Source organism: Hirundo rustica, chromosome Z (assembly GCF_015227805.2).
Source record: "Hirundo rustica isolate bHirRus1 chromosome Z, bHirRus1.pri.v3, whole genome shotgun sequence".
In the NCBI taxonomy this organism is placed as follows: Eukaryota; Metazoa; Chordata; class Aves; order Passeriformes; family Hirundinidae; genus Hirundo; species Hirundo rustica.
In genome coordinates, this window is record NC_053488.1 from 55204170 (window position 1) to 55225256 (window position 21087).

At 35.1% G+C, this 21087-nt stretch overlaps 1 protein-coding gene across 4 annotated transcripts in view; it reads right to left on the minus strand.

Moving 5' to 3' along the window:
* Positions 1-21087, minus strand: part of KIAA0825 (KIAA0825 ortholog) — a 242871-nt gene that overhangs the window by 138492 nt on the left and 83292 nt on the right. For 3 of the 4 annotated variants that reach the window (XM_040089698.2, XM_040089697.2, XM_040089699.2), the window contains exons 6-12: positions 18857-18951; positions 16942-17169; positions 15680-15945; positions 14288-14438; positions 11137-11327; positions 8666-8842; positions 2404-2514 (exon numbers count right to left, since the gene is read on the minus strand). In XM_040089698.2, the coding sequence (XP_039945632.1) occupies positions 2404-2514; positions 8666-8842; positions 11137-11327; positions 14288-14438; positions 15680-15945; positions 16942-17169; positions 18857-18951 (1219 nt within the window). The remainder of the gene's footprint in view (positions 1-2403; positions 2515-8665; positions 8843-11136; positions 11328-14287; positions 14439-15679; positions 15946-16941; positions 17170-18856; positions 18952-21087) is intronic. The other variant, XM_040089700.2, reaches the window with a different exon arrangement.

The following is a 21087-nucleotide window of genomic DNA, read 5'->3' on the forward strand; positions in this document are numbered from 1 at the left end:
ATATTGTCTCTGGTTCAGCAGATATCAAAGGCACCAGGGAAGGAGAGAACAGGATTGATGAAGTGTAGTTATGAGTGGAGCCTGTGGAGAGAAATTAGCATGTTTTGTGTAGTATGGGGCAAAATTATAGGGAAGAAATTTTCATATACAAGGTAAAAGATACTGAGTGTACTAGGAAAGAGGTAATAAATCCAAAGCACATAGGTCATTCATGAGGTTACCACTCATTTCATAACATATTCTTCCAAAATATAAAAATAGTTTCTCAGAAAACACAGTAACATCTTACAAAAGCAGCTTTTAATGAAAATGGAGAGTGAAAACCTCTCATGAAATAACCTTGAAAAGAAGGAGGGGTAGATGAAGGGGGCATTAGGAGAGGATCTGCACTGGTGTGGGAGCACTTCAGGTTCAAAATTAGAAAGCAAACAAAACACAGATGGTAGCATATATCTTCTATGTTACTTTTCATTATATGCAGTGACACAGAAAAGTTAAGCTTTTGCTTCTAATCATTCAATATTCTCCAAAAAATTCAACTACAATCAACCAGCATATTTATCATGGGTTGGCACAATTTTGTTTTCTAGATAGAGAGAAATGTAATGTTTTTCCCTGCCCTAACTGTGGCGTGGGCTGGGGGGGGGGTGGGGGGGAAAGGAGGACAAGGACCTATCAGAAAGCAGGCTGGGATATTGACAGCTAAATTGACCAACGAGTAGTGTCAGTGCGACTTCGGAAGGAACATTTAAAACTGATCTGCTGGGACCGCCCACTCTCTTGCTCTGGTGATCTGCCATGAGGTAACTGTGGTCGGGCCGGGCCCAGGCCCGGCCGGGCTTTCAGAAGCTGCTGCCTGCATGGAGAGCGGGGGGAGCCCAGGTTGGGCCCCCCATTGCCGGCTGGGCCGGGCCCGGCCGGGCCTCTGAGAGCTGCTGCCCGCACGCAGCGGGCGGCGGGGGGAGGCCTGAGTCAGGCCCTTCTGCCTCTGGGTGGCTGGGCCGGGCCCAGCCGAGCGCTCTGAGAACTGCTGCTCGCATGAAAGCAGCTCGGGTGAAGCCTTTTTTTGCAGCTTAGTGATAGCTCTGAGCTGGACTGCCCTGGATGAGACCGAGGGGTGGAAAAATGGACATTTGCCGGTTTCTTCTACCAGCCCGGCATGCGCACGTGGCCTTTGCAACCCCAGGCAAAATTTAACCTTTTCTTAGCAACACAGAACTTTTAAAGCACAATTCTTCCTCGAAAGAAAGAAGAAAGAAAAACAGAAAGTACATGGAACAGACACTGCATGAAGTCAGTTAGATGAGAAGTGAAAGAACTAATAATATTGGAATAGAATTGAAGAAGTGGACATTTTTGACCGGACTTTTCTAAGGTAAATTATGAAGAAATGAACTGTTCTTGGCAGAGTCTTAGTATTATCTGGGTAGAATGCTATTCTAATCAAAATTAAGGACTGGTGTAGTAGAGATTTATTTGGGAACTGTGAAACCCCCGCTCCTGAGTCAAAAAGGAGGTCTCAGCCCTTTGAGACAAAGATAATTTTAGATCAGAAGTATTCGTAAATAATACCCCAGATACACTGAGAAGCTCTGCAGATAGAACATCACAGTCTGCAAAAACTCTGGGTGGCAGCAGATGTGTGTGTGACATTAAAAAAGAATGGACTCTCTTTTGTCTTATAGCAAACATCATCATAAAAAGATCTTAGAAGGACTCTTCTCCTAAGTAATGAGTAGTTATGTCTAAGGCGTGAAACTGACTGAAAACCCTAAGTTGTGTTTTTCTATGTTGTTCAATAAGAAAGTTAATAGTTTGTAAGAGGAAAGAAGAATGTTTTTGAAGTTTCATTCTGGTTTTTAGGGGTTTTTTCCCAACTTTTTTTTTTCTGTTCTTTTAGTGTGTGTTAATAAAACTATCTTTGTTCATTTTTTAAGCTTAAGGCCCCTTTGTTTATTTTTCTCCTAATCTCTCCCTCCCACAAAAAATATTTACACTAAAACCCCTTACAATATTGTTCAACTAGTTATTTATGTACCTCATTGTTTTAAACAGCAATCCTACACAGAAAGGATAAACATTCATTATCTCCCCTTTAATTATAAGCCCTTCAGAACATGTTGTCAAGAAGTATATACTCTTTAATTAAAGCCAGAAAACCTTACAGATAATTCAAATATCAAAAATAATTAATAGACTAGCAAAATGCAGTGCTTTCAGCGCAACTTTTCTTCAGACTCTCAAAGATTAGAGAAATCTGTAATGAATTAAAAAATGCTTCAATGGATTTTAAAAATCAGAATATTAATTAGACATTTATTCAGATATACTCTTTAAAATGTAACAATATTTGACTAATACTATCTGGTGATCCATTTACAACAATCAGCTTCTGATACTCACTTCAGAAAGAAAAAGCAGGATGATGGTATGCAAAATAACCAATGTAAAGGATGATAAAAGACTTCTGAAAAATCTTGAGGAAGACGTTTATCAGAATTATCAAGAAATATCCTGGAAGAAACCAAATGCTTTTGAATTACATGGGAGACTGAAAATCCCCTTGGATCACTACTACTAAGTACAAATACATGAATAGAAGACAGAAAATACCTTATGAAAAATACTACTAATATATATATGCAAACACATAAATGCAAATCAATCTATGTACTGTAAAAAATACAATTCTATATTTACTTTCACTTTTTGAAACTCGGTACCTAATAATTGTTATTCAAGTTTTCCTTGTATTTTTATCCCTGTATAACACATCTTCAAACTATATTTGAATGCATGCAATAAGCAAATTTCTCTTCAGTTATTAATTTTTATAGCTCTTTTCCTCCTGCATAACAAAAATGCATAATATTTTCAATACTTTTATAATAATGATATTTAAAGTATCTTGTGAAATTATACTGACTGACATGCAAGCATATATAGACTTTGGATTAAACTGGACAAAATTTGAACCAGAAGCTTTGGACCTTCACTGGCTTGAAAGAAATGGAATACTGGTTTTCAAATATAAAGGACTAGAGAAGAACTAGATTGTGGCTGGATGTGTCACTTTTGCAATATTTCACTTACTCAAATTATATGAGAGGTGAAATCTACAGATACTAAATATTTTATTAATTAATTATATGAAATGATTATAGATATGTGTAAAACCAGAATCATATAATTTATTATTTGCCTTTAATTATTGTTTAGTAATAAATTATTAGCATTTGAACAATTTCCTAGCAGCCACTAGGATTCAACAATGTGTGATAGTAATGGATACCATTTGGCCTCTTACCTTTTTATTCACATTTACACTGCATACAATTCCAGCAGAGAGGAATTCCAGCCTGTTACATCCATCCTCCATTAAATATAAACAATTAACACTTCACAAGCACCTCAGTTTTCATCTTACTTGGCTATGAATTATTTATCTTTCATCTGATTCAGAACTATAGATACATGTCTATTAGGCCCAGATGAAAGAAGAGAGAGAATTATACTTTTTCAACAAGAAAGGTAGGTGTATAATTTCTGAATGTCTCCAAAAGATAGGCTGTTTTATTTGGAAATCAGTCATACTAATAAAAAAATAGAAGAATTTACTACAGATATCTAAATGATCTTAAGTAAGCAAAGGATTAGCACAGTGAATTTGTGCTCTTTGTGAATTCATGAAAACCTGAACATTAAAAGTAAAGCTGAGATTAAAATATAGCCAAAAGAAGAATGCAAACTCAAAAATAATTATTTTAAGGACAGTAATTTCAATATTACGAAAGTAAAAAGAAATCTTACTATCTCTCATCCACTGAAATATTTTTTTCTGAATATAGCAAAGTATAGAGCAAACATCCTACACAAAAAGTGATAAATACATTTTGGTTAGCAATCTAATAAGAAAAAAAAAACCGACCAAATCTTGTCTGTTGGTTGTTTAGGAACTGTTTGAGAGAATTCTGGACTAAAGCAGCTTGTTAAATATGAATTCTGGTCTGTATCCTAAGGAGTCTTAGCTGTATCCTGAGGAGAAGCACGGGGCAGATTTTTGTATTCTGACTTATTTGCTTATACTGAAATCTCTACAGAATTTTTTAAAGTGAGACAGAGATAATCTGAGGATTTTAAAGATTGTTTAAATATTAGAATAGCTTCAAATACGATTTAAAAAATCAAGTGTCTAATACAGTAATTCTCATGACAGCATTTCCTAATGTCCACTACTGGCTAGGTAGTTCTTGCCAGGAAAACTGCCAGCTCTGTGCATGACTGTTGAACACAACTACCCTTTTGACAGAAGTGTAATAATAAGTGTAATAATAGCTAGTAGGTTTTGCTCCAAGTTATGCTAAAGCAGCTGCCTATTATCTCAAAACAGTGGATAGTGGATTTAATACCAAAGCAAGATTTCCAGTAACAGAGATTTTATTCTTCAGTAGAGTATGACAAGGTGAGAATTGATCCTGAAAGCCTGAGTGTGGGTGAGAAGAAATGACGTGCCAGCAAGATGCATCCTAACAGTATTTCCTCGTAGTGTTTGTATGATTTCTCTCTGTGTAAGGAATAAACATTACCAAAAGGCAATTCCATGAGTTATATCTCATATATTAAAGAGAAATGTTTTCAGTCTTTAATACTGAATGGCACTGAGTTTATGACAATAGAGAGCAATTTTGCCAAGACTCTCTAAATGCTTCTCTCACTGTTTAAATAATTTACCTGACTTCTTGTTGAGAAAATAAGATACAACAATTCATAGTATGAAATCACAAAAAGGTGCATCCACTTTACTCTTTATGTTCTTCCTTTACAGACTATCATCGCCTACTTAGCACAAAAGACTAAGGAGTATCAGAACAAGCACAAGAATAGAACTACTCCAAACTGAGCAATCCTCAAGGCAGACTGCTTCTGAGGCAGAAGACAGTCTCTACTTTGAGGCCCAGATTATTTACTCCTCTAGAAACTAATGAGTAAGGAATGGCAATGGAGTCTCCTGTGTATTCACAGGCAGCACTGAAACTCTGCAATCCACTACATGAAACCCGAGCTACTAGAACTGAGTAACTGACAACAGTCTTGTCAGTGAGTAAGACAATGATGATTGGAAATTCAGAAGTATGAAAATCCTCCTACTTCAGAGGTTTGAGTAAGCAGCAAGAAAATAGCAACACTCAGTATATTTGGGGAGTACATTCTAGAAACTCGTTGTTCAATAGGTTCTCGACAATGTGGACAAAAGCTGACAGAGAACAGTTCTTAGGACATTTTCAGGTGCCACTAAGCTGGGGGAAGCAGACACAGTAGTTAACACAACAGCTGACTGCCTACTCATGGACGACTGGGCCAACAGAAATTAAGAAAGCTGACTGAGGTAAAGAGCAACTGTTTACTCCAGCTACAGAATTACAATAAACTAGGTTTGGAGCTGACTCGTCTGGGTGCCACCCTACCCAACCACAAACCTAGGGTTTTTGGGCAGCAGGGTGGTGAAGACAAGGCAACAGTACATTAACACCAGAAAAAAAGCAAACCAAACACTGGGCTGCATTAGGAGGAACACAGCAACTAAAACAAAGATAGTGATTTACTTGAACTGTCAACAGTTTAAGCCTTATCTAGAATATTTTGTCCAGCTGTTGGGCCTACAGTTCAAGGAGGATGGGATGAAACTGAAGAAGACTAAACTGAATCAATCTGTAAGAAATGTTTGAGGGCCCTAGACTCCTTTACTCTGGTCAAGAGGAGGATAAAGTGTCAATTAATCTAATGGCAGTCCACAACCACCCAAGCAGTAATTACAAAGACAACACTGACCAACTTTTCTCAGTGGGGGTTGATGTGATACAGCAAATTATAACCAGCAGCTTTGATAGATATGAAGCAATATTTTCCACTAAGGCATCACAGCTGCAGAGCAGGATTCACAAAAATTGTAAAACTTCAGTTCCAGGAGGTTGGCATGTATCAGTTGAATCAGCAAAACACAGTCATGTTTGACTGCTCATGGTGATTGTTCTGCTTTGTGGAGGAGGCTGGATGACAACCTCCAGCAGTCCTTTTCAACCAACACTTCCATTATGCTAAAGATACTTCAGGAAGGCCACAGAAGGGTGGAGAAAAATGAAGCACAGAAAAACAAGTGTTAAACCCTGACTATCCAAAAGTCATAGGTGAATTTTGAACCAGATCTAAGTAACCTTGTCATACAGAAAAGAAACTCTATATCAAAAAATTAGGAATGAGAAAACAGAATCACTTCATTTGAAGTTAAGGATATTACTAATTTTTCAGCATTATTACTGTTTTGTTCAATTTCCACAAAATACTTAAAAATTGGAATAATTTCAGTTCCCTTAAGTAACAGAGATTTCTTGTTGGAAAGTTGGAAATTAGTCAGTCATATTATTACACAATTCCTGGAAAACAAAGCTTCATCATTGCCACTTTAACGACTACACAGAACTTTCCTAAAAAGTCTAAAGATTAATCAACTTCTAGTCACTTAAGGGAAAATTTCCAGTACCAAAACACAGCATGATGGATTTAAAAGAAAAAAAGATTTCACTTACAGTTAATTTTACCAAAGGTTTGAAAGATACAGAGCCAAGATAACAGATGGAAATTGTTATTATACAATATAATTGCAGAGGGAATTGATGAAAGATTAGTATTCCTTTAAAATGACGCTTAACTTTTAAATTTATTCTTGATAGATTCTTAATGTGATGAACTAGGCTAACCCAGGTAAATAACAGACCTAGGTACTATACCTAAAATTCACTATATCAAGGTGTTTCCAATTGAAGATAGTCATTTAAGAAGCTGATTGCTAAAACCACTTTTTCCTTTGTACTCTGGACACTGGGAAAGGTCACCTGACAAACAGTGGCTGCAACTAAATATACAATATGAAAAAAAGTTTTGATAATGGGGCCTCACAGATTGCGAAAACACGGGTTCTGAACAGAAGTTCATTTAAAAAATCCAATTTTACCTTCTCTAAAACATGCATTATCGATGGTCTTCAGTGTTAATATTATTTTTGTAACTGTGTAACAAAATATGACAATTTTTTTGTATTATTTTTAAACAAAGATGCCATATTTTGGTCGTGATTTGTACAGTACTTTGTAGTAAATTAAATGAGCTGCTACATTCTGCACATGTCAGGTTTTTGATCTCTAGATAAGCAAATTCAGGTAATGAAATTCACATCACTAACTGTGAAAGCTATATGACCAAGCTGTCTACCTGCAGCATTCTATATAAAATAAAAAACAAGCTTTTTATTGGCACTTTGTTCTGAAACTCCATGAGTTCTTCAGTAAGCACACATTGTTGTCATTCTATGTATACATAAATATGTAAACAACACTGATAAGTGGAAGAGACTAGAATTGTTAAAAGGAACAAATTATACTGCATATTTATTTTGGTCTATCATTTTAAGGGCTTTCATAAAAGAAATGTCAAAACTGACAGCAGAAGCAGTTACAGCTACTGCAATGTCCTTTCCTGCCTCTGTTTCTACTGCCACAGCAGGACTACCTAATCTGTTCCTGAGTCACCTAAATTGCTATCTATTCATAAGCAGGGTTATTTAAGATCAAACATCCAGTTACAATCCACATTTGCATGTTCTTTAGAGCCCACAAATATTAAAATGAGCCCACACATGACAAAAAATTTTAAAGAAGATTATATGCAGGAGATCTCCAACTTAGTACTACATAGAATTTTCTTATTTTGAATAATGAAGTCAAAGCCAGTTGTATAAGAAGTAGCTTCATTAGTTTGGAGTTTTGTTGTTCCTCTCTTTTAAATTTGTGATCTCACTTTGTATTGTCTCTAACACCAAATTTACAGAAGAGTTTTATCAAAAAAGACTCAGACCCAATTTCAGTGCAACTTATATATCCATTTTTTACAGCTGTGACTTGCAAATACATGATTTTATAAATATGGGCATTCTATATTTGTACTTTCTTCAACTGTATTTGTTGAAGCAAACTGATCATGTAACCAGATGATCATTTTAGTAAACCACCTTTACATTCCAATATTTATAGAAACATTATCAGATGACAACAGAACATTCTGATTTAGCTAGAAGCCTAAAGTAGATAAATCTGAACTAGTAAGATAACTTTTTTTCAATTGATGACTGACTAAGTCCTTGAAAACCTTGCCAAAGCATTTGGTACCATAGTAGTAAATGTTTTCAGATCAGTAAGACCATATTTAAAAAGAAACACATCCTAACTGGAAAAACAAATTGCAAATTTGGGGCAATAATAATTAATGAAATTCTACTGATTTTGTCACAGAGGAAATCATCCAGACATTTACTATGTCTGTATTATTAACAGGGAAAAAAAAAGAAAAAAAAAAAGAAAAAAAAAAAAAAAAAAGGTACAGCCCAGGAATTTGATCCAAAGCTAATCAAATCTCAGCAGATATAACTGGGCTTTAGGTAAGATCACAAAAACAAATATAGGATCAAATTGAGAAATAGTCAAATACTATTAAAATGTGTCAATACTATGCATTGCACATGATTTCAACACAAAAAAAGATCTACCTTGTATATCTATCCATATAAGCACAAGAACCAATTTTATCTCAAATTGAATGTTTATTTCATACTCACTCATACAAATTCTTCAGTGGTGAAGTTAAAATAGCTAGCACAGAGATCAGACTATTGCAGTGGCTATGTATTTTATAGATCTTGAGATCTCTGTGTGGATTCAGAAACTCTTGCACAGAACCACAAATTGACCAGAGCATATCTTCAGTGGACATCAAAATTGATGCAATATCAATTCTGTAGACAAAAAATAGCAGAATAAAGAATAACATTACTTAAGACATCTTGATAATGGTAAATTCCAATTAGACATTTTTTCTGACAGGATAAAACACTAAAATCACAGCATGGACTTTTAATTTTCCCCTTCAGTGATGCAGGAAGTCTCCACCCACTACTCTGTAAAAAAATCAACTCTTTCACAGTGTTGTTGTTACTGAAACTAGTAAAAAGAAGACTTAAAAATTTGGAAATGTCCTTTTTCAAAGGACAGTGTCACTAGCCATAAATAATTTACTTTCTAAACTACAGGTAAATAAATGTAAATTTTGTTTTTTTATAATTAAAATGTACATACTGTTTTCAAATCCTGATGGGGCAAAAAAAATAGGAACAAAGGAACTTAGTCTCCAATTTGCAAAGCTAACTCCATGCAACATCATACAATGTGGAACATTTTTGTGTCAGTAATCTGTTGCCTGTTGATACAGGTTGGCAGAACATCATTCATCATTGGCCTGAACAATAGCAAGAACCCAAACTACAACAACATAATCTCACATTGTATGCTGACATACAATACACAGGAAACATGAATATCACAAAAAATATGGGAAGTATTAGGTTGGATTTTAAAAGGACCTAAAAGCCATTAATACACATGTGATCATATGCATTTTTAAAGATCACGTTCTTTTTGAAAAATCTGGCAAAAGGCACATAAACAGACATTTGTCCATATAACACAACAGTTCTCTACCATTTGAAGAACCATTGGGAGAAAGATACCCTCACAAACTACAACATTATTAAAAATATACGTGAAGATTCCATGATAAAAATACATTGAATTATACTGAGTAACTTTTTTCATCTATTCATGACTGGATAGTTCAATTTACTTAGTGAAAAATTCATTAATCACCTTAATAAAGATACAACTTTTCTACAAAATGACAGTGTAAAGTGTTCTTTCTTGGTCAGTAGTTTGAAGTAAATTCATACTGAATTGACTAATATGACATTTAAGTAATATTGTATTTTTCAAATTTCAAGGAAACTTTTCTTCCAAAACTCTTATGGGCAAGTTTTCAGGAAACCTCTCTGTACCAAAGATCTCGAAGAGTCTCATTACAGTAGAGTCTCATTGCAGGAACAGAGCACACAAATAGGTATGTAGAATAAAACTTCAGTTTTTTCCTATCCATTTCAAGAATGGAATCTTGTGCAAGTACTTGAGCTTTCATGACAATACTCCTTTTCATAATAAAACTTGAGCTGACAGCATGTAACTCTCAGCTCACATAGAACATGGACCTGCTTAGTGTCTCTAACCCTCTAAAATTACAAACTCTTTAATTCTTCTCAGTGGTGCTGTGCAGTAGAACAAAAGGCAATGGTCAGAAACAGGTACACAGGAAGTTCCATCTGAATATGAGGAAGAACTTCCTTACTGTGTGGTGACCAAGCATTGGAACAGAGTGCCCAGAGAGGTTGTGGATTCTCCCTCCCTGGAGGCATCTAAGAGCTGTCTGGACTTGGCCTTGTGTTATGTACTCTAGGATGACCCTGCTTAACCAGGGAGGTTGCACCAGATGACCCAGTGTGGTCCCTTCCAACTCCACCCACTCTGAAATTGTGTGATTCTGTTAGGAGAAATATATCTATCTATTCAGTAAAACAAGATATAAAGGACAAAGGCAGGGTAGATTTCCACTTGAAGACACCTGCTTTAGTACTTCTCAAAAAGACCCTTCTCTCTGGCAAGACATAAGAATTGGAACAAGAAAAACTTTCAATTTCTTGTTTCCTAAAATGACAGATAAAGGAATAGCCTCTTTCTCCTCTCTCCTTCTACACCACTGGCTTCATTCTGAGAAATCTTTTGATGTGAACTTGTAGCTCTTTCACTTGAAAACCACAAATTCTACTGGAATACATAGTATTTTCTTAATGAACGAACAGCTTGATTTCTAATCCTGACATTGCCAAATCTGTCCACATTTTAGGTTGTATCACCAATACTCAATACCTCATTGTGAGGTTTTCAAACCAATGAAGCAGTTTATGGAACAATTTCACAGAGAGTTGAAAGAGGCCTTCAATTCTGCCCAGTTTGCAATACATCTACTAAATATACTTAATTATACAAATTTTCTTTTATTAAAATGAACATCAAAATGCATAGATTTGGTCTATCCCCTCTGCTGTGTTCATTAACATTGAAATTTGAATCAAAGCAGTGAATAACAGAAAACTGACATTTACTTCTTTTACCCATCAAAATGGCACATAAAATATACAGTCATTACCTGATTTGTGGTGTTCTTTTGTAACTGGGACACACTTGACAATATCTGGAGGACAGAATATCCAAAGATTGCTCTAGTACATCTGTTAGAATCTCCTGGGCTGTCTTTGGAGGTAGAATAGTCCATAGATCATGATGAAGAGCACAGCAGAAGTAATGCCACATCTGGACAGAGAATGAACATCTTTCCCCCTATCAAAACCACCACACATTATATAACAAAACCACACCTTCCAAAATGTCAATTTAACTCCTATAGGTCTAATTAATTCAGTCTGAAAATAAATAGCTAAAGAGTTCCAGGAATATTATGGCCAAAAATGGTTCTTTAAAAGATGTGAGATATCTTTATTTGCAAGGAAACACATGTTGTATTTCAGTCAGAAAATTACAGTTCTGACACAAAATAAAACCATAGTATTTGAACTCTTATATCCTCAATTAACCTGTTATCAAAACCCATAGTGTTGGGTTTAGTTTAAAAACATAATTCTGTATGCAGTAGAATAGTCAGATAAACTTAATGTAGCAGTTTCTTTGTATGCAAAGAAAATAATTATTCAAATTACATAAGCATATGTATTTACCCAGATTCAGAAATGCTATGCATAACCATGATTATAAAGCCTTGGTTTTATATAATAGATATGCAAGAAGAGAAAAGAACACCTGAACTATTAAACTGATAATAAGATATATCCAGATTTTTAAACTAAGATATTTTTTCCTCTTGTAATTTGAATGTATTGAAACCAAATATTTTCTGGCAAGGAATCAGCACTGGCATTAATATTGCTTTGTCTAAACAGACCTATCCCATTACGACACAGAAATAAACACACAGGAGTAAAAATCACAGCAGTTAATCTATTATAATTCTAAAAAGCACACAAGAAAACTCATGTTTAAATATTTCAGCTAATACCTATACAGCAAATAGCATTATCATGAAGCTTTTTGAGAACAGACACTTCAGTCTTCAGTTCCCACATCCCAAAGGCACTGAGAAATATTTTAAGAATTTGTTGATATTTTAGCATTATTAGAAATATAAAATAACTCCACAATTTTAAAAACACTTTTTGAGTTTCACAGGTATCCTTTGATAATAAAAACCAAAAATAATCTGTCTTATTTTTAAATACATTAGCATAAGCATTAGCAGATTATTGGAAGTTGTCACTATTTGGTCTCTGACATAATATTTGAACTGCATTTTATATTAAAAAGTGGCAAAAACTGTGACAAAGAACAAAGTAAACAAGCTTGTTGACAAGTTTTACTTTTTAACTTTGTAACTGTAAACACAAATTGTTTCATTTTCTCTGCTTTAGTTCATTTAAGTAATAGCTGTTTTTCCCTTTTTAGTATTGTACCCCCACTGCAAAAACATCACTGAAGATTTGTGAGAGTCACTCCTCTTTTCTGACCTGTGTTTCTATTTGTTGCCATTTCTAGACAATTCCACTGATAAACATCTGTTATTTTTGCAGACTTCATTTAATAAAAACAGACGTGAGCTTTTATTTAGCTTATATATGAGGAAACAAACAGCTGTGTTTTATTACATAAGCCACGCAAGTAACAGACAATTCTTTATTCTTTGTTAAAAAACATAAGTTCCCACAGCTACAGCAGATGTCTGCTACACTTAAGAGCTTCATTCAAAAACATAATCTGGAGAGCTGGCCCAGTGGCACACTCTTTTTGCTGAGCTTATATGTTCGAAGAAGCCACCTCTCACTGCTGGAAGTTTCAGCAGGGAACTGTCTCTGTAACAAGCAATAGATCTTAATTCAATCTCTTCCATTTAGGATGCCTACAAGAGGTCAATTGATGTAACGTCTGCTCCTCAGCACAGCTCCTGAAGGAACTCAGAGCAGATCAAGTTTCACCCTGGGACCATCTCCCATGACCCAGTGAAAAGAGGAGTGATGATGTAAAATTACATACTTTTCACCTCAAACCCCGCAAACATACAGAGCTGAGACACCAATTTTCCTCGTTCCTTCCTACACATATTAGTTCTGTTCTGTAATGATAAAACTGTTTAGCTACTCCATATTCTTTCTTATCAGACAACTGTTTCTCCATGGTGAAGTTACTGGGTCACCAGTAAACAGGACACAGCACCATAGGTGCTACAGACAATGAAGATCATATCATGATTCAGCAGCTGCCAAAAGCAACTGCATTTATCATCTATCATTCAAACTAAATTGAAATGGTTTTTTACTTGTCTTTGAGGTATGGACATTTCGATAAATAACTCTGTGATCTGCATGTCCTGTCCACAGATTTTATCACTGAGCAGCTTCTTATACTACGTCTGTAGATTACATGTATCAGACGGAATTTTCTCTCATGTAAGAATTCTATAAAATGTTTAATAGAGCACACTAATTGTCTCACACAGAAAATTATACCGGGAAGGACAAGACTTTGTCTCCAAGAGATCTCAGTTATTATTGATTAAAAACCCATATAATACTTTACCCTGAAATTAAGTGAAAATAGTTTCAGTGTATGTCAACCCATGTTTGTATTTAACTAGGATGAAGGAAAAAATACAACAAATGAAAATAATTCTCTTAACTTTTTTTCATAGAATCATTAGGGTTATAGCTATAGATCAGACCTGTGACTTCAAGATACAGGTGAAATGGCACTGGTTATTTCAGAAAACATTGTTGAACGCTTCAGGTAACTATATTGACCATCCTTCTTTGTTACATCCTTTGCTCACAAAAAGCAAAAAGGGGAACCAATTGAAAATAAAAATCAAAGAATCACATAAAAATTTTCAGAAAAGATTTTCATATGTCATGCTTTCTAAAAGAAGTGTAAAGTTCTTATATATTAAGATGGTGGTGTCCTCTTTACTGAGTTCTATATAGATGTCTTGACACACAATAAATATGCAGTAAATGCCACAAGCACTTCATGGTAACAATCTATCTCAATAATGACTATGTTTTCCTATATAATTTCTAGAGAGACACTTGCCTGCAATATTAGATATTTCAAAATAGTAAATTCCAATAAACCTTATGTAAAAACAGTGCTGATCTCATGCTTCTGATTAGTCAGAGAGCTGGTAACTACTAAAACACATTTTGTAAAAGGGAACCATAGTGAACTTAACCTCACACCTCATAAAAAGCTTTGTAGTCATCCCAGTAGTGACTCTCAGCATCCTGTAAAATGCTTGTAGCACAAACTCTGATGCAGTAGTTCGTAACTTGAAACTGGAGAATGTTGATGAATTCCTCATATTTTTGAGCAGGGACTAGGAACAGAGGTCTGTTCAGAGAGAATGATTAAAGAGACAATGATTGAAAGGCTGTTTGAAATGCTGCGCACTAGGAGGTAACAATCCTAGTACTGCAAATAGTTTTGATTAGTAGGTATCAATCATTCATTTCCTCTTGGTGCTGAACCTAGCATTCAGTTTTAAAACTTTTTGTTTCAGAAGTTCATATAATATGTCTGCTTGTCTATAAATTCTCCTTTAACCAATCACTGAGAAATAAATTACTTCATCCTATTTTCTGAGACAAGTACATTTGTCATTCACTTATTTCTGCATTGCAGCGTTCTTGCATCAGCAATTATTACATCAGCACTGAGTGTGACAAAGAAAACATAAGCACAGAGTACAGAGGTTGCTTTTGGTAGGTATGTACTAAAACTCTTTGATAATACACATAAGTAGAATTATTGAGCAGCATTTTGGCTTGGACTTCTCACTCACAAAGATACACTTCATGCAGGAGACAGTAAAACATCAGAGGGAAAGCAGCACAACAGTGACCACTTAGAAATCATACATTCCTTAGAAATTGTTCTACTTCAGGGTCCCTCCTCAAAAACAGTGTTTCTTCTTTTGAATTGCTCATGGCTAGAAACGTGGACCAATAGACTCCTAGTACCTTACAACAAAATCTCCTAAAAGCAAGTGCAATTATATTTCTCCCCAGGATAAGCACTGCCTTTGACTTTACACTCCTACTTCCTATCTTCTCTAATTTTTATTCTGCACATAAAATAAATAAAACAATAATAAACTAAATTTTAAAACTACAATGTATGTATTTCTCTACCTGTCTGAAAACACGTGGTGGTAGAAAAAAAGCACGGAAATATATTTTTATATTGTCCTCTAAGATTGCTATGTCCTGAATCAGATCTTATGAAAATTAGGCATTGCAAAGGTTAGAAAAGGAAATCAAGGCTTTAGCATTTTATTTATATGACAATAGGGTATATTCAGTTCCCTGGACAATCCTATTTTCTCAAATTTAACAATTAAAAAAAAATTATCTACAAATCAAATGCAGAGCTTACACATAAATAATTTGTTCTGCAATGGCTGCTCTAGACTTTCAAGTTGATTCAGGTATTTCCATAAATAGTACACATATTGCATGTGCTAAAAAATATGATGGAATTTGGAAAACTACCACCATACTGTATCACCAAAATGGAATGAAGTCTCATATTATTTATGTTTGAATGAAACATTTTAAGTAAAAAGGACATACTTTTTGCTTGTTTCTCTCATTAAATTGCTATACATTGTAAAATGCTGAAAGACATATATCGCTGTGGAAAGGGCAGCATACAGGTCTTGCAGGGGAGCCTTCAAGGGAACTTCTTTGCTTTTCTCCTCTAATCTTGACAGAACAGCTGTTGCCACTTTGCTGCAGGCCTCTACAAAGTTTGCTCTAATTTCTTGAAGAGAATCATCCCTGCAGGCCAGAGCCAATGGAAGCAATGTGTCAAGTTCCTCCATGATGTCAGAACAAAACTGAGAAAAATAAATGTGGCACCAAGTTACTTGTATTCTGACAGCACTGCTTAATTTATACACGCTAGGGTCAGATTCTTGAATAATGAAATTGGCATGAAATATAAATATATTGAACCAGTTTTACAAACATTTTAATCTCTTAAACAGAGAAGTAACATTTCTTTAAAGTAAATTATATATTCTTTCATTTCTTCTTGCTTTAAAACTGCATATTCTATACTATGGGAAAAATTAAAACCATCTTATGCTACTAATGCCTTCATTAGGTTTTGATGTCACTAAACATACATTCAAAGCACAAGGTTAATTCCTTGTAAATAAAGATAATTTTCTAAACTAATTACTTTTGAAAAATACACAAACACATTTCTTAACACTGGATTTGGAAACAAACATGTGATCTCTTCATAAATTCATACATTAATCTTCCTAAAATTATCTCCCCAAAGCTCATGTTATTTCAAGCAAGAATTCATTAACAGCATTCCAAATCTGCTAGAATAGTTGAAAATCTTACTAAAAAAAAATCTTTCAAACATACCTTCTCTCACAAAGGGAATTTAATTAATAAACGGCATTTCAGACAAATCAAATAACACTAAATTTGCTTTATTACTGGTTATGCCAATTAGTTGAATGGCATGTCTAATGATATGAATACAGGAAATCCCTTAATAGCCATATTTCAAAGCTTTCAACATTTTCCCATCGAACCACTTGGTAACAGAGCAGATACTAATCAGAATGCTTTAGAACTTCTTGGCTGAAAAAAGTAATGCCAGTGAAGTTTAAAACTTAATTCTTTCAAGTACAAACTATGGGCTATTGTGTAAAGCTCTGTTCAGCTTCACACTGAAATGCCTCTCACTTTCTTCTTAATTCCATTTATATAAGATACAGAATATTAATAGTACTGTAAGTACTTCAAAGTGTAGATGGCAAACAGCCTTGGCATTCTGTCTCTCTTCAAACTTCAGATCTTTTGATACCTGCCTTAGCAATTCGTTTTGGTTGCTCCTCCTGTTGGACCGCTCTGCAGGACTCCCTCATTTGCTGGTTGTTTACAAGACTCATTGCACAGCCTGCAGCTGAAAACTCTTCTTTCTGCTCATGTTGAAGAATTTTAGATGAAAAATCCTCAATTGCTATTGTTATACAGTGAGCCACAGAAGAAGACAGGTCTTTAAATGCATTTCTCCACCTGAAACTCAGTAAAATAGGCTGAAATACATATAAAAATTGTATCAATCTAAAGTCATTACTGAGTGTTAATATTGTCTGAAAATTAAATGCACATCCATAATTAAATTACAGGACATCACCATATTTTGAACTTAATTTAAAGAATTTAAAATATAATCCACTAATGCTGAAATCTTATTAAAAGCAGTGTTTACACTCAACAAAATGACCATGCATAAAAACATTAAACTTGTCACTTGCCTTTTTAAACAAGACAGCTTTTAAAAAAACATGCTTCATCTTTACTTAATTTGTAATCTTTAACAGAATCTACTTAACAAAGAATGTATATATATTTTCAATAGTCCATCAAGTAATCTAGTAATGTATACCGTGTAATAATTTTCACTACAAGGTAACAACTAGAAGGAAGTCACTAACCATGAATCTCAATGGGAAGCATTTAAGAGAAGCTGGTTTTAACACAGCCACACTGTATTTCACTTCTCTAGAACTGGATTTAGAAAAGATTAAAATGTTTAAATAGAGATTTGTAGTTTTTAGCCAATGCTGGCTTTTACTGTCGTTTACATCAGTTCCTTGCTTTCTTTAAACAGAGATTTCTGAAGTAATCTGAAGTGTAATAGTTGCCCAAAGTAGACACAGTAGGACATCATTACTTTTTGACTTATCTGACTTTGCATTGCTCTTATGACTTACATCAGACTTAAATCTTCCCAGAAATGGCCATTTGAAAACTGCACTGCTGTAAGAGGCATATTTTAATGAGAAAAGATGATATTCAGTAAATATTTCCACCATCAGGGCACAGTAGGTGAATAGAAAAGACAAATTCCTATGATTTCCTGCAGCTATAATATTAAATTGGAAGACAATGAAGGGCTACAAAGTGAAGCCCTTCCATTTTACTTCAATTTAAAACCTGTATCTTCTGTTGTTTCCCTTTTCCCAGTAGCAACATTCAGCTCTTGTAAGCACAGAGACAGCCTCCATGGACACACACTTTTGCACCCCCTCACTTTTTTTTGATGGGGATCAAGTGCTTCCCAATGTACCTAAAATATTTTTCTTTGTAATACATATTAGTATTACTCTCACACACCAACCTACAGCACATTTTAAAAGAATTTCAACATTTAAATCAAGCCATTGAGAAATTAAATTCCACTATCATAAAGTATCAGATTTGTTGACACATTTAGGTGCCACAAAATCAACAATAAAAATATGTTTTGGAGTGAATGGGAGCTAGATAAAAACAATTTTTTGCATACATTCTACAAAGCACAGTGCTTATTACACAGTAGTTTGCTAGCATCAAAGAAACTAGACATTGTATGAGTACCTATACTTCTAGGAAGAGCCATTATGATCAAATTCTAAGAACTTCATAAATCTTCTTCAAGATTCTTTGAAATTATGTGTATAATACTAAAAAAGCGATAATATTTTAGTATTTTTTCCCATTTTGTTATGAGGTATCTTATAATTACATTTTTTCTGTTATTAACTACTAAAGACCAGCCACTTCTTTGAACACTGTGAAATTTTATGCCATCTAAACTTTGCACATAAAAGTAATCACAATAGCTGAAGTAATGAAACTACAGCAATAGGTGTTTATAATGAACATGAAGAAAGTCTACACAGGAAACACACACAAAAGAAAACCCCATACAAAGTGTAAGACTCTTTTCATACTCACCTCTTCTACCTGAAGTAACTGTTCAGGAAGCACGCTGGTTTCATTTGCTCTAGTTTCTCCTATTAAAAGCTCCCCACTAGCTCTCTTCAGAACTCCTGCACAGTATGATAAAAGAGATCAAAGTTAAGATTAATTCTGTAGAAAAGTCAGCAGCCTACAACATCTTCTGATATATCAATATGAAGAATAAAAAACCCTCAAGAACATGTAGGGGAATACTAATGTTATAATAAAGTCAAATTCAAGTTATACACAGTTTCTTTTATATAACATGATGAAATCCACATCTGGTTGTACTTGAATTTTATACAAATGCACATATAATGCATAAAATATGGTCTCTTTTGTCATTAATGCATTTTTATACTGATTGTGAAGTCACCTCTTTTTAGAGAGAATGGATAACACTAGATCAGCTGCATAGAAATTAATTTCTCCTCTTTGTTCAAATAAGTATATCAATTGAACACTATATATATATATATATTTAGAGCTTTACTACTTTGGGTACACCAATACAATAAGAATAAAAAGACAGTTAATTAGTACAGTTATTATAATCAAAATGATGGCTTACAAAAATACAAAGAACAAGAAAAGCTCCTAAAGAAGGGTTGGTACAAAACTCACTCATAAATCTTATGATTATGTAGTAATCAGTAACGGGATATTGCCCCAGTTTTGTCAAGGACAAACCAATATCTGGGGTTGATATCACTTTTATCAGTGTTTCAAAAAATCTGGGTTCCTGAAGTGCATTGATGATTCCTCTTCCAAGTGATACAAGCACAGATGGAGGTGCTTGTTGGGGATTTTAAAGTCCAAGGCAGACTTGGCTGCAGTGACTATGAGACAGTGGAGTTCCAGATCCTGAGACAGCAAAGGAGAGTGAAAAGCAAGCTCACAGCCCCAGGCTTCAGAAGAGCAGACTTTGGCCTCTTCAGATACCTGATTGGAAGAGTCCCATGGGATAAGGCCCTAGGTAATGGGACACAAGAAATTTGATTAATATTCAAGAATCACCTCTGCCAAGTACAAGAAATGGCAGAAGGCATGCATGCATGCATGAACAAGATCCTAGCCAAACTCAAACACAAAATGTAGCATACAGAGTGTGGAAGTTAGGATGGGTAGCCTGGGAGGAACACATAAACAACTTCTGAGCATGGAAAAAAGTCAAGGAAGCTAAAGCTCAAATGCAACTAATTTGACCAGGGATGTCAAAGACAACAAGAAGGGCTTCTGTAAGTACACAGGTGATAAATGGAAGACTAGGGAAAACATGAGACCATTGCTCAACAAGATGGAGGACCTGGTAACACAGATATGGAGAAGGTTAAGACACTGAATGTCTTCTTCAACTTAGTATTTATTATCAAGACCAGCCTTCAGGAATCCCAGGTCGCAGAGACCGGGAGGTAAGGCTGGACCAAGGAAGATATACTCTTAGTGGAAGAGGATCAGGTCTGACAATAACAAAGCAAATTCAACATATTGAAATCCTTGGGCCCTCAGGGGATGCACCTGTAAGTGTGGAAGGAACTGGCAGATGTCATTGCAAGATGTTGACTCTCAATAATCTTTGATCAATCATGGCAAATGGGAGAAGAGTCCAAAGCTTCAACCCCAGGGAAGGTACTAGAGGCATTTCCAGGTTCATTACAAAGAATTCATCAGGAGCATTCAGAATTGCTTCAATAACAGGAAGTTGTGCTCAACTAACCTGATAAACTTCTATGAAGAAACGACTGGCCTGGTGGATGAGGGGACAGCAGTGGATATTGTCTATATGGACTTCAGTAAATCCCATGGCATTGTCTCCCCTTGTCACAGGACAAGATGTAGACAAACTCTTGATGGACTAGACAGTCAGTAAGGTGAGTTGAAAAGTGGTGGAATAGCCAAGTCCCAAATGTATCTGTGATACAAAGTCTAGTTTGAGGCCAGTAATTTGCAATCTATCTCAGCAGTCAATGCTAGGTCCAATCCTGTTTAACATCTTTGTTAATTATCTGGATGATAATTAACAGTGTACCCTCTGCAAGTCTGCAGCTGACATCAAACTGGATGGCAGACAGTCATGGTGCCAATCCAGAAGGACCTCCACAGGTTGGAGAAATGGGGACACTAGAACCTCAAAAAGTCCAAGAAGCAAAGTTGTGCACCTGGGGAGGAACAAACCCAGGCATCAACCGATGTTGGAGCTGAAAAGAAGCTTTGCATAAAAGGAC